Raw genomic sequence first — 18,853 nt, forward strand, 5'->3', positions numbered from 1 at the left:
CGAGTGTCCGCAGCATAGCTTTGTGAATGGACAGCAGTGTGTGTTTTATTACAGGAGAGTGGAAGGGAGGTGTGTGTGTGTGTGTGTGTGTGGAAAAGAAAGTTTTTGTGTGCACTGGTGCATCCCTGTGATGCTCATATGCGTGTCTGTGCATTTCTATGTCTGTAGTAGCGTGTTTACTCCAGGAGGACGGCGGCTGATCTTTCTGCAGCTGGAGTGTTTTTCTCTCTTTTGAAAGCGAGCAGAGACCGAAGAGAGGAACAGATGCTGTGCAAATGAAGGGGCGAGGCCATAAAAATAACAGTAGTTAAACTTGAATTAATGACTAATAAGAAGATACTGGGAGAGTGTCAACTGAGTACACATGGCAGTGATGAAGTCCTGTTTGGACATTTTGCCTGTTGAAGGCAACGATCATTCCTATCAGGAGTGATAAGATTGTACAAACCAAGCAAATTTGGTGAGATGTGGAAATACAGTGAGTGCCGCAGACAGGTCAAGAAACACACGCAATCAGAATATTAGACTTGCTTTTAAACAAATCTCCAGGTTAGCCAAAGGTATTAGGGGTATAAAGGCGATCAGTAGAGTTATTTACCAAACCGCTCATTGTAAACATTTGTGCGCATGCAGTTTTCTCGTACAGTTAAAGATTAATCCAACATTTTAAGTGCACTCACTTTTAGTTTTACCTCCAAATGAAGTGTTTTAAATAATCTGGCTAAACTGCATCTAAAGGCTTCACTATGCTTCAAACGTTTGGATTATCGAACAGCTACTTAAACGGCCACTGTGGAATTGGAGTGAGGTGGCTGCTTCTGTCATTTTCTTTTTTTTTTTTTTTTTTTTTCTTTCCAAAACCAACAATTTTAAAAGCATTTCCACTACAGGCAGCTGCTGTCCAGGTTGGCAGCATTTGAACTTCTCTCCCAAGCTCTTTCTTTTATTCTTTACACAACAACCGCCAGTTTTTCGTATGTACGGCTGAGTGCTGCATAATCAGTAGCTTTGGGGCGAAGACAGAGAGAAATCTTTGCCATTATCTGTCGCATGTTGCTCTTTCCTTGGCCTTTTCAACCTGCCTGCAGACATGGTTGGAGGAAACATTACACAGAATAGTTCTTTTTCAAGCTTACCTTAGCCTTAAACCAGCCTAACCGTCTGAATGCTTGTGTTTCTTCCCGGCCTGACTTTGTTGTAGCTATGTCAGCGTCTTCCCAGATCATGGCAGGTACTTCGGCGAGTTCGATTTTGTTATATCTGTTAAAAAGATGATGGCCAAAGCTATGAAAATTAACTCCCAAGTTGTAACAAAACACTTTTAAGAGCTGTATTTGCCATCCTGTCTTGGTCAACATTCAAACTCTTTTTTCCCCCACTTTCATAAGCCTGACATTTCGACACACACACACACACATACGTCTGTATCAACACACAAAACACACAATGCACGTGAGTGGAGGAGGTGGCTGCAGGGGTGGACCTACGGTAACCTGCTGACACAGGACAGTAGTAGGTGTGTGGAGCGAGCTGAGAGCCAGCATATGGCCGTATCGATCCTCGCTGATCCTGGAGAGGAGGAGGAGATGGAGAGGGTTGATAGATCACTTGATAAAGATAAAGCACAGATAAATCAACATGAAGGCGGATAGGGGAAGGAGAGGGGTAAGAGCGGGTCAAACGTGCCGTGAAGCATTACGGTCGAGATCCCGATCGAGGAACTGAGATGGGGTGAAAGGGTGGCTGAGGAGAGGGGTGGGGGTGGGGGTGGGCTGGGTGGAGTGGGGGGTTTGCGAGAAGAGCAGGAAGACCTGTGGATGTGGCTTGTGTGCTGATAATTTCAAGCAAGGTGTCCCGGGCCTTTCTGTGTGTTATCTCCTTCTGATAAGGCAGATTTCGCCCGCTCGAAAAACACGTACAGGCATGCGTTCCTACATAGGCGAGCTAATGCAGCACTGCACATACACACCCCACCCACCCACCCACCCACCCGGCACATACAGGATACCCTGGTGGGCAGTGGGAGCTCATTATATAATTTCAGTAACAGCATGGGGGTGGATCGATCGCTACATTAAACATTAAGAGGGGACAGCTATATTGGGGGCTGAGGGATGGAGAGTAAAGAGTCAATACTGTGTCAGATTAATTACATCCATCCCTCGCCTTCGACGGGATGTCCCTCTCATGCACATGTCCCGGGACAGGGATGTATTCTATCAGGTCCACTAAACAGCAATGGGACAGTGAGATTTATGACTGGTCAATGGCCATTTATAAAAAGCCAACGCGGCACAATTGAAAGTGAAGTGGACAATAGGGAAAACGTGAGCTGTCAGAACATTTACCAATTAAAACTGAGATTCCTTCATACCACCAAGACCCTGGAAACACGAAGTTTACGATTATATTTGGGTGTTTTTCCCCCCTACAATTGCCTGTACTGTAAACTCTCATTTGTACTTTCATTTTACGTTTTTTTTCTTTTACTTTCTATTTTCCTTACCCCATCGCCAGGTATTTGGACAGTCACACATTTCTTGATCTTTAGATTTAATCTGAGTAAGTTTACACCAATATTGACAGACATGTGTGGGAGATACAGCTCTTTTAACACATAGTGCCTAAAGTTTAGGGGTTACTATTAACCAGAGTAAATAAGGATACTAGATTCAGTCAATGACTGATATCCCTTGTCAATGCTGATTAATACTGGGTTCACTGAGAAGATTCAAGGGAGTCATTCTAAGTATAAAGCTGAGCACTTGTACTTGTTAAAACAAGAACATTCCCACAACTTTAGACAAACACTGTGATCTATTTCCAGTCATAGGAAGGGAAGTGAAACTTTGGTGTTTGCAAAATTCACTGTTCTACTGCCTTTCCCGTGATGGGTGTCATTCAGATCTACATCCTGTTGGCCAACACAATATGATGCACCAAAAAACGTTTTAACGGCCAAGAAGAAAAAAAAAAAAAAAAAAAAAAAAATCCATTTGTGAGAAGGGGCCACAGTGCCATGCCGGCCAATCATGTGTCTCGCTGATACCATTGTACTTTCCATCAATCTCGTTAGGCTTGTTTGGCAGGTATCTGACAACCATTCTTTAAATATTCAAGGAGCCTGAACCATTATCAGATGAGAGAGGACGACCTGTAAATCAGATAGAGCAGACACTAATGGATCCAACACTCCTGGGCTCCCTGAGCAGACAGATACTGAAGCCACTCTTGGGCCTGTTGGCTCTCAGAGATGAGGATGAGTTTGTCAGTGCTGGCCGAGCTGCTTTTCTCTCCCTCTGCGTGTCTCTCTCTCTCTCTCTCTCTCTCTCTCTCTCTCTCTCTCTCTCTCTCTGTCTTCCTGATTGTGCAGTGACCTGAGAAGCAAAACACACATGTACAGCACATGTTTCCATGCACCAGTGGAATGACTGGATAGACTGTGCAGTCGAAACGGTCTGGATCATATTGTATTGCCTCGCTTCCCTTCCCTCTCTCCTTCTCTCACTCTTCCTCTTCATTTTTCCACTGCCCTGAAACCTACAAAGCTAAATAGCTGTAAACGCATATTTGTCGAAACAGTGACGACTGTTTTGACATTTGATTTACCACATAAACAATGGTATCAGTATCTTTTCTCTTTTTTTTTTTTTTTTCAAACTTGTGCACACACATTTGTGATTCATGCCTCCTTAATCTTAATTTGTGCACAACAGTGAATCTCAAAAACCGTCAAGAAATTTAGGAAGTGATATCAGGTCATTGTGGTTATTCTGGTAAATCCACTCACAGCAATGTTTTAGTGTTGAGGATCTTACAAATAATGATTCATTGCATCATATTAGAATCATTAGGTTACCACATTTATATTTATCCTCTATCCACTTGATGCTTTTCGTTTTATATGGCGGTCAAGCCACATCAGCAGTCAGGTGACTGTGTAGTTTTATACAGTGCAAATGAAAGAGTGTAATGTTTTTTCTGGATGGACATACGAGCATATACTTTGGATGTTTCCCAGTGAACAAGTTATAGTTAATGAAAAACACCAATTTTGATGAACCAACATGTTGAGAATTCATTTTCAGCACTGTCAACATAAATAAGGAATAAATAACAAGAGAATTTAAGAAACACCAGCTAGCTGCTAAAAGATCAGCAGAGTAGCGACGTTAGCCGAACTGTTCAGTGCCACATCAGCCTCTGGCTCTGGTGGAATTCATGTTATTTGGTTTTAATTAATGCTAAATGTATTACTTTGTAGATAAATTTATATTGATTTCATTACAACATACAACAATCAATATTTTGGGAGTAAAATAATCATATAATAATAAATAAAGACCTTTTTCTGCTTTATCTCAAATTCACAGTGTAGTTAGTATCATGCTCTTGTGAACCTCAGAAAATCTGATGCTCTGCTGTCAGCTTTTTATTTTCATCCAAATGTGTCATACCCTTAAAAACAGAGCTAGAAACTTAGAAATAGCACCTAAACTTGGTCTGAGAAGGGAAAACATACCACTGCGTTCAAAACGTTAAAATTACCGTTAAAGTATAGGTTACGTCTGACTTATAGTGTATGTGTTGACAGTCAAATACTTTTAAATTATACCGTTGCTTTTGCCTATTATGCCTCCCTCTCACCACAATGGAGCCATGTATTCAGCTAAGCAACTAATGTCATTTGCAGCCTGTGTGAATCAATAGCTTCCCTTTTAACCGTTAAAACCATTGTGGCATAATTGGTATCCTTGTTTTTTATTGATCCATCACCACACGAGAGATCAATCGGCAAAGAGCGGGAGAACCAGGTGTAGCCTATCGCACGTTTCTAGCTCACTTTTAGTGCGTCTGCACAGCACACGGAGGCCACGTGCCCCTCGCACTGCACATGTACAATACATATCATGTGAGATAAGAAGCAGATCTCCAGATACCCCTGAGATGGTCCCTCTAGGAGTACGACTCGAATCTTATTTGTATGATTGGACCCATTAAGTGCGTATTTATGTTAAGCTCACATGTTCCTTGGTTTAGCAAGATCCAGTCACCCTGTTTGACACTGGGTCTGATGTCCAATGAGTTATTGTGAGCGAGGCTGTCGTGTGCTACAGACTTCCAGAGGCTTAAGACTTGGCCAAGTTGCACATAAACGTCCAAGGTAAGACTCTCCAGATCCACTCCTGTCTTCAGATTGGATTTCCCTACACCAGGGCCTTTAATGGTAGGAAATACTCTGTGTAAAATAGGACGGGGGGGAGTTCAGAGCGAGGTCTCGTCAAACTTCTGAAAACGGCTCATTCATGGGTGATATTAAATGTTTAGATGAAAGTTTAATCTCCTGATTTTGTCTCTCCCAGGCATCTAAAAATTTTCGATTTTCAAAGTACATTAATCAAACTTGTAATTCTCTATTCTTAGCATATCAGCAACATCCTTATTTGTGCACAAACCAAACCTAGCGCTGTTTTTGTTTGTAGGAATCCAATAGTGTTTCCCAACGTTCACACGTTCCTCCACATGGCTCAGCTGAGGGGCCCACTGTGTAGAGAAGAGTGTGTGTGTTGGAAGGGGGGGGGGGGGGGGGGGTGTGTGCCATCCCTGCTCCTGTGATTTGTTTGCGGTGGGTGTCTGCTGAATAGGACCCCCACCCCCTCTATGTAATGATCCCTCTACTTCCTAAAGCACTCAACCATGACCATCACCTTTCACCCTGCATCCTCCGCTTCTTAGAGCCAACATTTACATATGTAAAAGTCCATCTCCACCCTGCCTTTAGCTGGGGGTCATCTCCATACGTAGCGCTCAGAATAGGGTGTGAATGGGAGACGGTGAAGAAGGCCCCAGAATAAGGAAGGAGGAGATAAGATGAGTTTGGAGTGAGGAAGAACCCTTTGACCTTATCAGTTGAGGAGGTGCTGGGAATCTGCGGCGGTCCGCCCAATGCTGAAGAAGAACGTGCACACATTCACCCACAGGGACACGAGCATGCCGAGGCATAAATACTCGCATATACTTTACTCTACACACTTCTGCATCAGCTCAAAATCGTCCGACTTAAGAGGCAACAGCTACTGTGTACTGTATCTGTCTTTTCACTTCTAAACACCTCTCAGGTTTCTTCACACTCTGTGCTTAAGTTCATGAGCAAACCCCCCGTCCCCCCCCCGCCCCCCCGGTGTAAAGAGAAGCTATGAAACACGAGGATCTCTGAAAGGGTGATGTAACATTTAACAAAGCAGTTAGAGCAGGTCATATTGCCCCAAATAAAAGCAGGAAGAGAAGGGACCCTGAAGAACATAACTCTCTCTGGATCCGTTTACAAGACTTGCCACTACTTTATAAACTTTAGCAGAAAATTTGACATCATTTGGACAGGGAGATTAACTGTAATCTGCCAGAGAGTTTGTTATAGTTGGTGGAGACCAGAGTTTGTTTTAATTTAAGGACTATTCTTGGATCTGGCTGTAACATTAATTCCAAAATCATGCTTTTACGCACATTAGCTGCACGGCTTTAGAAATTACGTTGTTGGTCCGTCGCTTCGGTCCTGACTGAAATATCTCAACAACAATTGAGAGGACTGTCATTAAATTTGGTACAGATATTTATGGTCACCAGAGGATGAATCCTAAACCAACAGGTCAAAGTTTTATCTTTTACTGATATTAATATTTATCCTTTAGCACTACCATGTTGACATTTCTAGTTTTGAGTGAAATGTCTTGATAACTGTCGCATGGACTGCCATTGAATTTGGTACAGTGACTCATGTCCCTCTCAGGAGGAATTGGGTGATGCCCTGACTCTTTTTCCAGCGCTGTTAACACATTTTAAATGTGTCTTATACTTTGGTTTATGAGCAAATACTTGCAAAAGTAATGACATTCCCGTCAACCTCATCTGCACTTAGTGTTTAGTGCTGAAATTGGTGTTTTCTTTGTTCAAGCATTTGTCACCCAGAACATCAACCAACTCTGTCTAATTGGAAACGCACGCAACAGCAATCACAATCACAGGCAAAAACACAAACACAAAAAGCCAGTCTGATGCTCAATTACCAGATTAATTAATATTCCGGAAAGGTCACACACAAACAGAGCAAACACACACAAGCGTACACAAACACACACACACACACACACACACACAAACCCCTCCGTATACAGCTGACGCCGTTCCCAGGCCGGGCCCTTTTGAAATAGAACATCCTCATAAACCAAGAGCCTCATCAAGGGCGATATTCCTGCCTTTCACATTAGTGGCTCTACTTGGCCACATTGTGACTGGACTTGTGTACACTCTCTGAGGATTGTTTGCAGTTCATGACCATGGCAGAGAAAGGGGGGAATGTCAATAGACAAACTCACTAGTATTATTAGTGCGGCAGTCATGTGCCACCCTGTGTGTATTGGCAGACGAGCTGTCGGAGACTTAGAGGAGGCTGGAATCCCATCCCGTCTGTCTGGGAAATCTGGGTAAATGCTCTCTAATCCTGTTGATCCTCTGCTAAAGCCAACACTTCCTCACCTGCCTGCCTGCCATGGGAGAATGAGTACAAACCAAAAATAGGACGAGAAGCGCCGGTTTGATTGTTAGACTCATGTTTATCATCTCATACGTGCTCCAAATTCTCCCTCAGAGCAAACGGGTTCAGAGCGATATAAACACCTGGTTAGCGTCAGGAAGGAATTTCAACTTTTCAAAGCAGAAATAACTTTAAGAATCTTTAAGTGTTGAAGCTTTTTTTAGCGCACAAGTTTACGTAGGTGTTCATGAATCACATCCCACCAGAGCTGTTTGATCAGGGATCTAACTGTCTTCACTACTTACTCACTGTTTCTGAATACTCATTTAAAAAAAACAAAAAAAACGTATTTGTAATACAGGGAAAACAGGGAAACAGAATAAAAATGAAGCTCAGGCAGCAGTTAACAGTTATTAAACTGCCTTTTATTATTTATTGATTAAACAATTAATTGTTGAGTCTATAAATCGCCCGAAAATGGTGACTTCAAAGTGACGTCTCACATCTGTTTGTTGTATCGTGTCAGCACTAAATCAACCCCCTTTAAATCTCTGCTTTCTACCCCAGGGGCAGTTTTAAAGACAACTTTATCAAAGTTGAGAGTTGAAGGAAAATCACAAACGCAAGTATAACAGCAGAACCTCAAGGCTGTTTGTGGTAATGTCACTATAATCTTTTTCGTTCACTCTATTTTTCCTCCTTCGTTTTTTCACTTTCTGTCTCTCGCCTTCAGCGGAGCAGTCGTCTCGGGCCTTATACAGTCAGCCAGACATTTTTTCTCCTTTTTTTTTTTTTTTTTGTGAATGGACGACAGTATGTAATTACCTGGGCTGAGCTTTCAGTGTGGCCTGCTCCGTCAGCTCCACACCCACTGCAAACACACACACACAATGTACTTTTAAGCAGTTATACACACACACACACACACACACACATTCACAAGCGCACAAGTAGATACAGACTCGCTGAGATTACTAACACACTCTCATGCACACATGCGCACACATAAATACAGGCCTCCCCAGCTGGAAGTGCACAGCTGCTGCTGTTTACCCTGTCGGGACCAGAAAAACATCCTGTACAGTTCTCCGGGTGAAAACCTCCCCTCATATAATAAACACAAGCCCTCGGCGCAGTTTGAAGCTCCACTTTGGGTGGTTTCTGTGGCCGTCAAGGCAAAGGTCCCCTCCGGCAGTCCAGCTTGACAGACAGTCAGGTCTGCTGGACATCGAGTGGATGCCTTTAGGGGAGCATCAAGTGGTAAAAATGTTGCTAAATATTTTTGGACTTTGTGGGAATACGTGGCATTATCAGATTATCACACGCTCTTTCGTGTTACCCTCTTTGCACAAAGGCAAAAGACAAAGCGTACAAGCGATGGCTTACATCTGGATACCAATAGGAAAGAATGCTGAGACGCACAATCGGTGTATATGCTGTTCTAACAGAGGTGTGACATTTGCTTTCATCAGTCCACAGACATCTCTCTGGCCCGTAGAGTTGTTTAGCTTTAAGCTTGACTTTGACTGAGGAAGTTTTGGCTGCTGTTGTGTCTGGAGGAGCGAGGAAAAGTGGGCGAGGACACTTCCAAATGAATGCTGGAATGCAGTCGTGTGTGAGCGTGTGTGTTTTTTGTGTGCTCGTTCCTATGTGTGTGTGTATTTATATGTGTCTGTCTGCTGCCCTGTGTTTTGCAGCTGACAGTCACTTAAGCATTTTGGCTGGCACGTAAAGGAGATTCCTGCGCAGACAGAAGTATTTGCTTTTGCCTTTGAGCCTAACAACAGTAGTATCGGGGCAGGGCTGAATGGGGAGAGGATGTACAAAGCCCACTGTGTGTGTGTGTGTGTGTGTGTGTGTGTGTGTGTGTGTGTGTGTGTGTGTGTGTGTGTGTGTGTGTGTGCCAACCCTCACCTCTGTTTTCTGTCTCTTATAGCGGTGGCATTTCACAGCCCTCCAGTCACTATCAAGAAGGAACCGCAGAGCCCAGGCTCTGACCCCAGCCAGTCCTGTAGCCACAAGCAGAGCTTCAGCTACCCCAATGGAGAGCAGTGCCTTTATGCCAGGTTCGTCCAGGTTCTCCTCATGAGAAGAATCACAGTCTCCAAACCTCACAGTGGTTTTATATTAAAGTTTGGTTTCTGCAACAAACAAACAAACAAACAAAAAAAAATCAGCAAATCTATCAACAGACAATGTGGAAATTTGCATGTACAAAATCTACTGTAGCCTCTTTTTCCAGAAACTAGTTTCCTGGTTACTCTGGATAATCCACAGAGCATACGGCCAAACGTTTTTCAAAGGAACTATTTCTTCAGTAGAAAGTCATTCGTTTCTGCGTTCTTCACACACACCCTTATGTTACTCAAAGCAAGCAAAGAGAAGGCTTGTCTCTTCCTCCTCTTAATTCTTGTATGTACCAGGCTTTTTTAATTTGGAAACTTGTCCAAATTAAATTAGGCCAATGATTCATGGTGGTGCTGATTTATTGTCTCCCTGCCTAATTACTGACATCCATTGTTACCAAGGGCAAAATAAATGAAACAATAATTTCTTTATTTTACCCAACTCAACAACAGCTATGCTTGTAAATGACCCAGCACTGGTCAGCTGTCATGAATAAGTCAGTGCAGCTAAAACACCGATCACATGCTATTGACCACTGAACCCCCACCCACTGACTCCCATTAGCTCTGTTTGTTGTATTGACTGAAAAAGAAAACCTTGTAAAACCAGTTGCAGCCCTGTTGTGACATGTGCACGGGTGCGTGTCCTCACGAGTGCGTTCATTTTTGTTTCATTCACAGTGCCTATGAGCAGAAAAGGGCTGCAGGAGGGGCCAAGAGCTCCTGCCCAGGGACCCCCATGTCTCCCATGCAGCAGCATTACTCCCCGAAACCTGCCACAGCCGGACGGCCCGATGCTGGCTACATGAACCCTGCTGCCACCACCCAGCCGCTGCCCAGCAACAGTTACCCCATCAACACCAGGTGACACACCAGAAAAATCCAGGCGGCAGCTGCGATTGACATTTTTACCACTTGCATGATATTTTACAAATTTCTTTTAAAGGAAACACATTATTCTCCAGAGCAGCAAATGGTGTGTAAGCACTGAGTGGAAGGAGATGAGCTTTTGATGACATTTTAACTGTAGACATTGGGGTTTATATGGATATGTTACACATCCAATTATTCATTTTTGCATTAAACTATAAACTAGAATTAAATAATGAAAATTTGATTTTGTGACACAGAGTTACAAAGATACAAAGTTTCCAGTAGAGTCACCCTGGATTACGGCTTTTATATCCAAGCAAAAGTCTTATTTTATTAATTAAAACTTGTATAATTGAAATTTGTTCCATCAAGTTACAGAAAAATCTCCAACAATGTGGAAAAGAATATTGGGAACTATTTAAGTGTTTAATACAGTACAGTTCCTAAACTGAGCTGCTGTGTCTTATTTCTCAGTTCCAGGTATCAGGGCCCTTCAGGAGACCCCATGTGCCCCCAGTTCCCCCCACCAGGGCAGGCTTTTCAACGTATGCCATCTGCACCAGCAGGACACGGCGGCAGTGGAGCCGGTGGAGGGCCAGGGGGTGGAGGAGGAGGAGGTGGCGGTGGTGGTGGTGGCGGCAGCGGCAGCGGCGGCGGCGGCGGTGGCGGTGCTAGTGCGGGTTATCATCGGCAGCACTCTGACCCCTGCATGCCCTACCTGCAGCAGAGCTTTAAGCAAGAATACCTGGACCCGTTGTACGAGCGGGCGGCTCACATGGCGGGGCCTGGGCACGGGAGCGGGCCGGGACACGGCCACAGCCATGGTCATGGATCTCACCCCCACCCACATCCACATCCACACCCACACCCACACCGGTTCCCACCAGCCCACATGATGGTCAAGCAGGAGCCCACAGACTACACCTACGAACCTGGTGAGTGATACAGATGATACTTAAACATGATGCTGCAGGAGGAGTCACTTTTGGCTTCACATCCTGTGGGTGAAATATAATCACCGGGGAACTGTGGCTGATTATTCTTCTGATTAATCGATTAATCATTGAGTCTATGAATTATTAGAAAACAGAGAAAAGCAGCAAATCCTCAAATTTGAGGGCGACGAACCAGCAGGCGTTTGTTAAATTAACTAAATGATTAATCAATGAACAAAAAGCAATGGAAAAACCTATTTATCGACTAACTGTTTCAGTCCTGCTGGGGGATATTCAATTAACTCTCAGACTGGAAATCTGGAACCAAAACAGTACAATGAATGGCAGTTGTTTTGGGTTGTAATTTAGAGTCATAGAGAAATATCAAGGATCAGTTCAAACTCATTTGTGTTATAAAATCAAATTTTAGCATTTAAGAGGGTGAAGCAAATATGGCATGTACCTGTGAAATGAAACTGGAGTCTTTTTTATGTGTTTCTCAAGGGATGTTTGAATTGCATTGACACAAAAAAGTCCCTTTTTAAAGAAAAGCCTCCCCAGTGTGGGCAGCTAACTCAAGAACAAAATGTCCAAATGGCAAAACAAACTTCTTCACTGTATGAAGACTTCTACTCGCCTCCCTCCCCGCCTCCAAAACTCCTCCTTTCAACTCTCTGACACTTTGCAAAGAAAAGAAAAAAAGTATTTTTTTTTTCTGCTGCAGCTACACTCCTCCCTCCCTCCTTTCCTGCACTGCTCTCTGTGAGAGGGAGAGAGAGAGAGAGGGAGAGAGAGAGGGAGAGAGAGAGGGAGAGGGAGGGAGAGAGAGAGGGAGAGAGAGGGAGAGAGAGGGAGGGAGAGAGAGGGAGGGAGAGGGAGGGAGAGAGAGAGAGGGAGAGAGAGAGAGAGAGAGAGAGAGAGAGAGAGAGAGAGAGAGAGGAGAGAGAGAGAGAGAGAGAGAGAGAGAGAGAGAGAGAGAGAGAGAGAGAGAGAGAGAGAGAGAGAGAGAGAGAGAGAGAGAGAGAGAGAGAGAGAGAGAGAGAGAGAGAGAGAGAGAGAGAGAGAGAGAGAGGGGGGAGGGGGGGGCAGAGAGAGGCAGAGAGAGAGGCAGAGGAATTTCATTGAGAAAATGGAGGGCACTGGAAAGACTAGAGTCCCCGGTGGAGTGCTCCAGGGTTTCAGGTTGCACCAGCGGCTTCCTTTTTCTGCAGGCAGATGAACTCATAATGGAAAAATGAGCGTGGCCGCAGTAACCCGAACCCTTCACTGGCTGGGCTTTTGGGAGAGGGTGAGGGGAGGGAGTGGTAGGAGTGGTGGGGTGATGGGTGCGGGGTGGGGTGGCCAGCTCAGGGGCTTTAACAACAAGCTCAACCACTGGAGAGCACAGAAACCAGCTCCTCCGCTTTGCTCTCCGAGGTTTAAAACAAGACGGAGCGAGAAATGTAACACTCCACATACGTTCTGTCCTCAGTCACCTGTGTTACAGCTGCTGTAGGACTGACAGTGTACAATGCTTTTGTTGAGGGGCCTCCGTGCACACTGGTGGATGGCTACAAAGCATGCCTTCCAGCACTGAAACCTGCATCCTCTATGCATAATAAAAAACCCCAGGAAAAAAGCAACCTAATTCTTTTCACTATGTTTTCATACTCACCTTTGATGGGAAGGGCGGGGGGGTGGGGGACAAGGAATCACACAACCTTGAGGAAGACAGGGAAAGTACAAAAGGATGTTTTTGTGTGGATAACTGCAGGGAGGAGGAGAAAGTTGAATTTGGTGGAGTTTCCTGTGTCTCTGATATGAGTTTGACCAGCTGCAGAAGCGGATCACACATGAAAGATCAGAGTTTATCATTCTGTTGTTGCAGACCTCCACATTTCTGCAAAGGCGCCACGCTTTTCAGGAGATAGGTAGTAGTGCAGGGTTACAGGGGCTGAACATTTGGAGATACTTTTGTCAAATTAATGTCTGGAGAATAAGAATCTATTTCACTCAATCCTTTTATCCCTTTATGAGCAGATCTTCTCAATGCCCAGTGTATGGAATTGTTTGTATGCAATGGATGATGTGAGGCAAAAATAAAAATATGAATTTGTTGAAGGGATTAGTCATGGGATGCCAGGTAGTCTTAAAAAAATCTAATGAAAAGCATGAGTATGAATGAGAAACCTTAATCTATGACCATATAAATCGAATAATGTAAATTTAATTAGCAGACTCAGTGAAAATATAGTTTCGTTCAGGCAGTTAATTGGATAATTTGTGTTAAAGAGCTTTTCAATGAATGCTCCCTGCAAACTAAATCATAGGCATTTAAATGGTTTATAAAAGCAACACTGCCACATCGGCTCCGGCGAGTGTTGTTTATTTGCTGTTGATTTATAATGTCATTCATTTATGGTCATTTAGTTGAAAGAAAAACCCCTTCCCAAATTGTGCGGTAACAGGCATGTAATGGTGAAATGGCAATAGAGCGTACAAAAGAGGTGTATTGAAGTAAACAGCTTGTAAAGAGAACACCACCAGTGTTTTCTTTTATGGCAGACAAATGCCTCTAAGTCCTATTTTAAAAGCAGGCTAAAGAAAGAGACTCCTAGTTTCACATATGAAATGCCATTCCATCGTGTAATCACTGCTATTTTGTCACATGAAAGACACAAAACGCTCATGCCACCGAGTACACAATTAAGCCCGGTGCTCTCACACCCAATCTGCCCATCGCTCCCTGGTGGGGGCCCTGCCATTTCTGGCAGACATATTATTTACAGTATGATCGAGTGCCGCTGCCCCGGAATGGAGGGTTTGATTTTCCCCACTGGCATCTTATCACAGTCGCAGCGCTGCAGCTGCATTCCCCAGGAGTGAGTCACAGCCAGAGCCAGAGGCAAAGAGCTGCACCTTTTCAGTTTCTTATTCTCTCGCTTGTGTCGTTCACAACAGTTGAAAGACAAATGGACAAACACATACAGAATAGTCAGTGACACACCTTTTTTTAATTACCGCAAAGAGCCAAAGAAAAAGAAAATAAACACACACACAAAGGTGAGCAGAGTAGTCACAGGAAATCGAGCACAATGCTCTCGCAGAGCTCATAATAACACATTAAAGGTGCGTTACAAGTGTCCCAGCTTGCACAGAACTTCGCCTGAAGGTTTTTACGGGGAGCAATATAAAAATCTATTTTGGTGAATGCGGCTATTCGAGACAGTCAATGATGTGCCCAGACAAAGTGCAGACACTGTATACTGTACCACTTTTCTGGTCTGGTGAAGGTGCTTGTTCATGGCCTAAAAATACCGCCAGAGACAAGAGAAGGGATATGATAAATGCAGCATTCGTCCTTGCAGTGCTCAGGGTGATCACACAAAATATCTGTACATTGCAGCCACCTTCTCATGCAGATATTGGCTTAGTAAGCAATAAGTTCGTTTTGGGTTTCTCCATGCACACCAACTAATGATTCAATTTACTCCACGTAAATATTTTTTACCCCTTGTGTGCTGTTATTATTCTGCCACTTTAACTGGATGGTTGTTAAAACACAAAGTTTTAATCTGCTGAAATAAATATATTTTTGACTTAAAGCTGTTTGTGTTTCTGTCACAGATGTGCCTGGATGCCCCTCTATGTACCACCACAGTGAGGGCTACCCAAACCCCCAGCACAGCAATGAAGGTAATCAGACTTTCTTTGACTTATGTTGTAATAACCTTCATATTTTGCCCCTTTTTAGAACCACCTCCAAATTCTGCCACCAAATGTGTCCAATCTCCTCCTCTTCATCCCTTTATCTTCACTGAGCCCTCATTGGTTAGAGCTCTGTGGTCATTGGCTAACCGGCGTAGAGTGTCCGTGTTTCCATTGGCTAACCAGCGGTGTGCCTATGTTTCCATTGGCAGAGGTTCTCGGCTCACCCCTGCCTCAAGAATCCCTGAATAAACATAACTCCTGGAAAAAAGCACACTTATTTCCCCGGCGAAAAAAAGAAAACAATCCTTCCTCTTACTCCCATTGTTTGTCACACCATTTTGGGTAATTCAAATTCTTATTCACCAATTGTGTTCAGAACAAAACGACTGTGAAAGGCCTGAAAGATGTTACAAATAAGTTAATTGGCCCTGAAACTGGGAGCAAAGATCCAAGACCCATTAAATGTTTCCACTATGAAATCCTTTCCCTGTTACTGAAGTGCTCCGGTCCACTTTTGTAAAAGCAGAGTACACACTTATTGGCTTAACGTTATTCATGCGTGAATAGGTCCTTGTATTTTGTTGGGTTGGTATTCAAAGCTTGGCACAGATCCCAAATGAACAACCTAGTTGTGCTGGGCTCAAGGCCCCTTGAAACCTAAACACAATTCTTCCCTTGTCTTCCAGGCTATCTGTTTGAAAATGACTCCCGTGTGGTTCCAGAGAAGTTCGAAGGTAGGCCTGCTGCGCCCATAATCCCTCCGCATTCACACACCACAGTCCACTTGTCGAGGTGTTAGTCTATATGACGGCGTTATAGGAGAGAAACACTATCCGTACAGTCACCCACTCCGATCTCTATACCCGACGATCATCTTATATAGACGTCAGAGAGCGTTGTGTAAGAGCTACATGGGTCTTTGTGTTCTCACAAACTTAGTTAGTGGGTTTGGTTTCTCCGTGCACACAATGTAGGGCTCCCCTGTCACGCTGAGAACAGAGACATGCAGTCTCCCATGGTGTTTTTTGGTGATTGACACTAAAGGAGATTGAGTGGAGAGCCCAAGGGTGTCAGCACTGGTTGAACCAGTGAAGTGTGCAAGTTCTCTGAGAGACAACAGCAGTAACTTAGCACAGCCTCTCGTGTTCCCACACTTGTGTGCAACATATCCAATAACCGGTAAACAACCGAGAACCAAACGAGAATTAGTGTCTGTTTACGCACATATTGCTTCACCCGGTATTGTTTTTGTTTCAAATAACTGTGCAGCCACTTCATGCTTTTAATTTCATCTCTCAGTCCTCTGAAATCTCCCCTCTGTTTCCGTCTCTACTCAACACACTGCTGCCTTTCTAGTGATAAGCCGTTGTTAGTAAGCAGTTCATTCAGTTTACGTCAGTTTGCAAACATGAAACATCAGATTAGATGACCTGCTGATGTACTGGCCCCTCTAGAATTCAGATGCTTTGCAGCTGTTACAAACTTTTCTTGTTTTCACATGTAACATAAGAACCACGTTAGACTTTAATTTAATGTTTAAAGCTTAATGGTCTGATGTAGATTAATGTGCTGCAAATGTATCAAATATCAAATAAACTTGGTCACAAAGTCACAATCGAAGCTACAAAGAGTTCAGTAACAGTCCCTTTTATTATACAAAGAAAGCATTTTGCTGACCTCCAGTCTGTTCTCTCCTCGTTCCAGGTGAGGTGAAGCAGGAGGGGGGTGGTGTTTTTCGCGAGGGCACACCTTACCAGCGCCGTGGCTCTTTGCAGCTCTGGCAGTTCCTGGTGGCCCTGCTGGACGACCCGGGCAATGCCCACTTCATCGCCTGGACCGGCCGCGGCATGGAGTTCAAACTCATTGAACCTGAAGAGGTTTGTCTGAACCAATCTCTTTTAATCAGTGTTTTTTTTTTTTTAATCTTTCAAGAGAACATTAACAAGGAAAAACAGCAGGAGTGGGGGTGGTGCCATACAGAAATTCACTGATTAATTAGAGTCATTTAAACACAGTTACTGGTCTTTTTTTATGTGAACAGGTGCAGTATTCTGCCTGTTTAAAGCAGATCCTTCACTGTATCATGAGTAATGACTATAAATGAATGTACAGGCTGTGACTACTGTATATTTCTTTACTGCTCACACACGTCTTTGTGTTTACTGAAACCAGCAGATCCAGTGTGATAGGCCGAGACTCCTGTTAATCAAGCAAATACACTCAGTCTCTTTTTAAGATCTTTTATTGAAACATTTTTAAAATTACCACTATGGCTGTTGGTTAGATATTGCGGTCAGAACATTTTGTGAGGGAAAAGAAAATGTAATGCTTGTGATTTTGAGAGAGAAGCTGGGACTTTTTGAACTGAATTCATTTCACAATTTAGATTGCATTTAGTTTTTCATGATGGTGGTGTGAAACCAAAGAAAAGGGACGGTGCGTTAACTGTGAAAAAATGACAATCATTTTCTTGCTCTGTTGTTGTTGAATAGTGTAAGGACCTCTCTAGGCCAAAGTCTCTTTCTATTAATAGTATCATCTCAAATATATGGAGCATTCAAAATGCATCAATAATATTTTTTGTCTATATTACTGTATGTGCTCATCAAGGGATAGTGGAGAAGTGTTCATAGAAATCATGATGTTAATATAAATCTGATAAGGTCAGCAGAAGAGTTATTCTGGGAATGGATTTATGTTAGCAGGGTTTGAAGGCGCTACCTAGATTAGAGCGATTAGAAGTGAGATTTGGCCACTTTCCTCGCAGCTCTATTCTCTGATCCATCTTCCATTAGTTCCCCATTCATTATTCAACACATGAAACGCTGGATTGATAAATGAAGGACAAGCGCTATCACAGAATCACCCAACACCCCGGTTCTCTCTCACCTCCTCACATTTCTTCAGTCGAGACATTTTTGCGATGTTTAAGTCTGCAATTTGATTGGATCTATCAGACAGAGCGTCCTTTTAGGCGGGTCCTAATACGGACAGGACTATACTGTGTTTTCCATTATCTTTTTACTGTACATTAATAATGAATGGGGGTAAGAGTTTTACAAGAGCAATTAGGGCTGAGAGCACACTCAGAGATCAAACAGGGCTGCTGGCTGGATGGCCACTGTGGGATACGACCTGTCTCTTCATGAGTCATGAATCTCGGCGTCCCTCCCCCCAGCTTTACTGTTCTTCCAGGGTCTGAGATGTTTGTCAACATGAGGCTCGGTGCCTATTGTGACTTCATTTACTTCCCCTTGCCTGTGCGGGGTTGTTGTGAGATGCTAATTTTCTATCCGAGTTAGTGGTCCCTCATCAGCTGAGAGTTCAATTTTGGGTTGGGGCTGTGTTTCATGGTCTGCCTCTGACAACCAGCCATGACTCTTATTTCACTGCGAACACTGTGGGACTCTGGTTGCATTCAAGTGGTAATGGGTTACATAAAAAGGAAGTGAATCCACATGTGGGGACTCGCCCTGGTCTTGGCGTGTTGACGCTGCTGAGTTAAGGAGCAGAGAAGACTTTGACTTGTCACCAAGGACCCCTAGTGGCCACAGCTTGGAATTAGAAACAACTGTGTCTGATTATGATTTTGGGAATATGAACTTCAGGAAAAAAAAAAAAAAAGCTGACGCAAACAATTCTCAAATGTTGACGTGTCATTTGAGTAAGGCTATATTCTTCAGAACTTCAAAAGCTTA

General features: G+C 43.6%; 1 protein-coding gene across 2 annotated transcripts in view; it reads left to right on the forward strand.

The window, feature by feature from the left end:
• Nucleotides 1-18,853, forward strand: part of etv4 (ETS variant transcription factor 4) — a 31,915-nt gene that overhangs the window by 11,028 nt on the left and 2,034 nt on the right. For both annotated transcript variants that reach the window (XM_056366537.1, XM_056366538.1), the window contains exons 5-10: nt 9,468-9,597; nt 10,339-10,521; nt 11,005-11,465; nt 15,072-15,140; nt 15,842-15,889; nt 16,860-17,032. In XM_056366537.1, the coding sequence (XP_056222512.1) occupies nt 9,468-9,597; nt 10,339-10,521; nt 11,005-11,465; nt 15,072-15,140; nt 15,842-15,889; nt 16,860-17,032 (1,064 nt within the window). The remainder of the gene's footprint in view (nt 1-9,467; nt 9,598-10,338; nt 10,522-11,004; nt 11,466-15,071; nt 15,141-15,841; nt 15,890-16,859; nt 17,033-18,853) is intronic.

Source organism: Seriola aureovittata, chromosome 21, assembly GCF_021018895.1.
Source record: "Seriola aureovittata isolate HTS-2021-v1 ecotype China chromosome 21, ASM2101889v1, whole genome shotgun sequence".
NCBI lineage: Eukaryota > Metazoa > Chordata > Actinopteri > Carangiformes > Carangidae > Seriola > Seriola aureovittata.